At 64.9% G+C, this 2,133-nt stretch overlaps 1 protein-coding gene across 1 annotated transcript; it reads left to right on the top strand.

The window, feature by feature from the left end:
- Positions 1-442: 442 nt before the first annotated feature.
- Positions 443-1,653, top strand: EMIHUDRAFT_255070 (hypothetical protein; the record flags this gene model as incomplete). The annotated part of the gene is made up of 2 exons (XM_005774930.1): positions 443-565; positions 805-1,653. The coding sequence occupies 2 exons, from the start codon at positions 443-445 to the stop codon at positions 1,651-1,653; spliced, it is 972 nt and encodes a 323-aa protein (XP_005774987.1).
- Positions 1,654-2,133: the final 480 nt, after the last annotated feature.

Genomic DNA, 2,133 nt, shown 5'->3' with positions numbered 1-2,133 from the left:
CACCCCCTCGGGGATCTCCAGCTCCAGCTCGTCACCGTCACCGTCCACGATGGTTTACCACTCGGGCAACTCGATGAAACGGCGGACGGAAAACGCGTTCGCGGCCGCTCGCCGGAGAGCTATGCCCTATGCATGAAGCAGCCGGCGCGCCACCGCAGCTCAACGATGGAGCTTGTGCCGCGGCTCAATCCACAGGCGCAGCAGCATTGCGACGCATTCTCCAAGCACGGCCTCTGGCGTTGCGAGTGCACAGAGGGCGAGCAATAGTTGACAAAAGCACTGATCTGTGGGCAGCAGATCTCCATGTCGGTCGCGCCCTGCGAAAGGACAACCGCGGGCCGCGGATGCTTGCCCGGACGCGGACCCGCCGTGCGAGTTGCAGACCCGGAGGAGGCCATCCGGCACCAACTTGATTCCTAGATCGGCGTCTCCCCCTCCCCCTATGTGCCGCCACCCCCCTCCAATCCGTAATTCCGTAAAATCGCGTGAAAAGCGCCCTCTAATCGAGCTGGGGAGCGGCCCCCAGCCGCCTGGGAGCGTGCCCCAGCTAGCGGGAGCGTTAGACGTACACACGTACTTTTCGGCGTGAACATAGAACAAAGACTTGCGGCGACGCGCCCGCCGTCGATCGCCGGGCTGCGTGGCCAGACTCCTCCGAGGAGAGCGAGGCGGAGGAGAGCGAGGCGGGGGATAGCGAGGCGGAGACCGAGGCGGATGGCGAGGAGGCGAGCAGCGAGGAGGTGATCCGGACTCCCCCTCCCTCCCCCTCTCGTACGCCGTCACCCCACCGTCCCCGCCGCACAGGAGGACGAGTACCAGTACACGGTCGAGCTGGTCCTCGCCAAGAGGGAGGCTCGCGTGGCGCGCAAGGGCATCGTTGTGCAATATGCAGTCAAGTGGGACGAGTGGGACCAAACTCCGGACATGACGTGGGAGCCGCCCGAGAACCTGTCCAACGCGAAGGAGGAGGTGGTCAAGTTTGAGCGGCGGGTGGCGGCGATGCCTTCTCGCGACGCCTTCTCCGGGCCAACAGCTTCGCCTGCGTGCTGCTATGCGACATGCTGCAAGGTGGCGGACCGCGCCGATGTCGAGACCAGCCAGTGCTTCGTGTGCGCAAAGATGGTGCACCCGGCCTGCGCGACGCAGCACCTCTTCCTCGAGCCCTTCATCCAGAAGCTCGACTCCGCCAACATCTGCTTTGATTGCGCGCTTCTGGTTGCCATGGTGGAGAAGCGGACGCCGTTTGGCATCGCTGGTGCGCGACTGATGTTCGAGCCGTACTACCTCCAACTGCGCGGCGTTGCCGCGCTCACCGAGCCCTCGCCGTTCGCCCTCGGCGCCTTCATCGCCACCGGCTCGCTCAAGCTTTTAGAGGCCGCGACTACCACCGCGCGGTCGGCCACAGCCGGCGCCAAGTGCGCCAAGTGCAAGTCGGCTGCAGGCGAACTTCGCGCTTGCTCGTTTTGCAAGGCCGGCATCTACCACGACACGCCTGCGTGCCTTGGGGAGCAGCGAGGGCCGGAGCCGTCCTTCAAGCACAAGAGCTTCCCCTGGTGCTGCCCAAAGTGCTTCATCGGGGATGGCTGGCGGCCGGGGGCGCAGACCCACACGGCCACACCGTCATACTCGGTGTGGGTCGGTCCAACAGATTGAGTGTGTAGGTGTGTGTAGGCGTGTAGGGTGCGAATTTCTTGTTTAAATTCTTTGACGCGATTGACGCGCGCTCTGGTGGTCGGTGGTGCTGGGGCGCTCTCGCGCCCAACCCCGCCAGCCAAGTCGTCTAGGGACCCACCCGCCAGCCATGTCGTCTAGGGTCCCCTCGTGCAAGACACTGCACTGCAACCTGCCTCTCGGCCACGGAGGTCCATGCTCGACGGTACTCTCTGGCAAACGTAAGCGTGTCGAATCGAACCACTCGCAGTTCATGAAGATCAGCGAGGCTGCGAACACGAAGCAGCCGCGCTCCAAAGCGAAGAGCAAGCAGGCCAAGCCCTCGCGGCGCACGAAGCCAGCAGCAGCGTCTCGCGAACAGGAGCCGCCGAGCTCGCACCCTCCCGCCGCCGGCCGCTCGACTCGTTCCTCAGCGCTTCGGCGCGAGACTTCGTGCGACAGCGACGCCGACGACGAGTCGGA

This window comes from Emiliania huxleyi (genome assembly GCF_000372725.1).
Source record: "Emiliania huxleyi CCMP1516 unplaced genomic scaffold EMIHUscaffold_3034, whole genome shotgun sequence".
In the NCBI taxonomy this organism is placed as follows: Eukaryota; Haptophyta; order Isochrysidales; family Noelaerhabdaceae; genus Emiliania; species Emiliania huxleyi.
The sequence above is the reverse complement of the archived record's forward strand: the minus strand, read 5'-3'. Positions and strand labels throughout refer to the sequence as shown.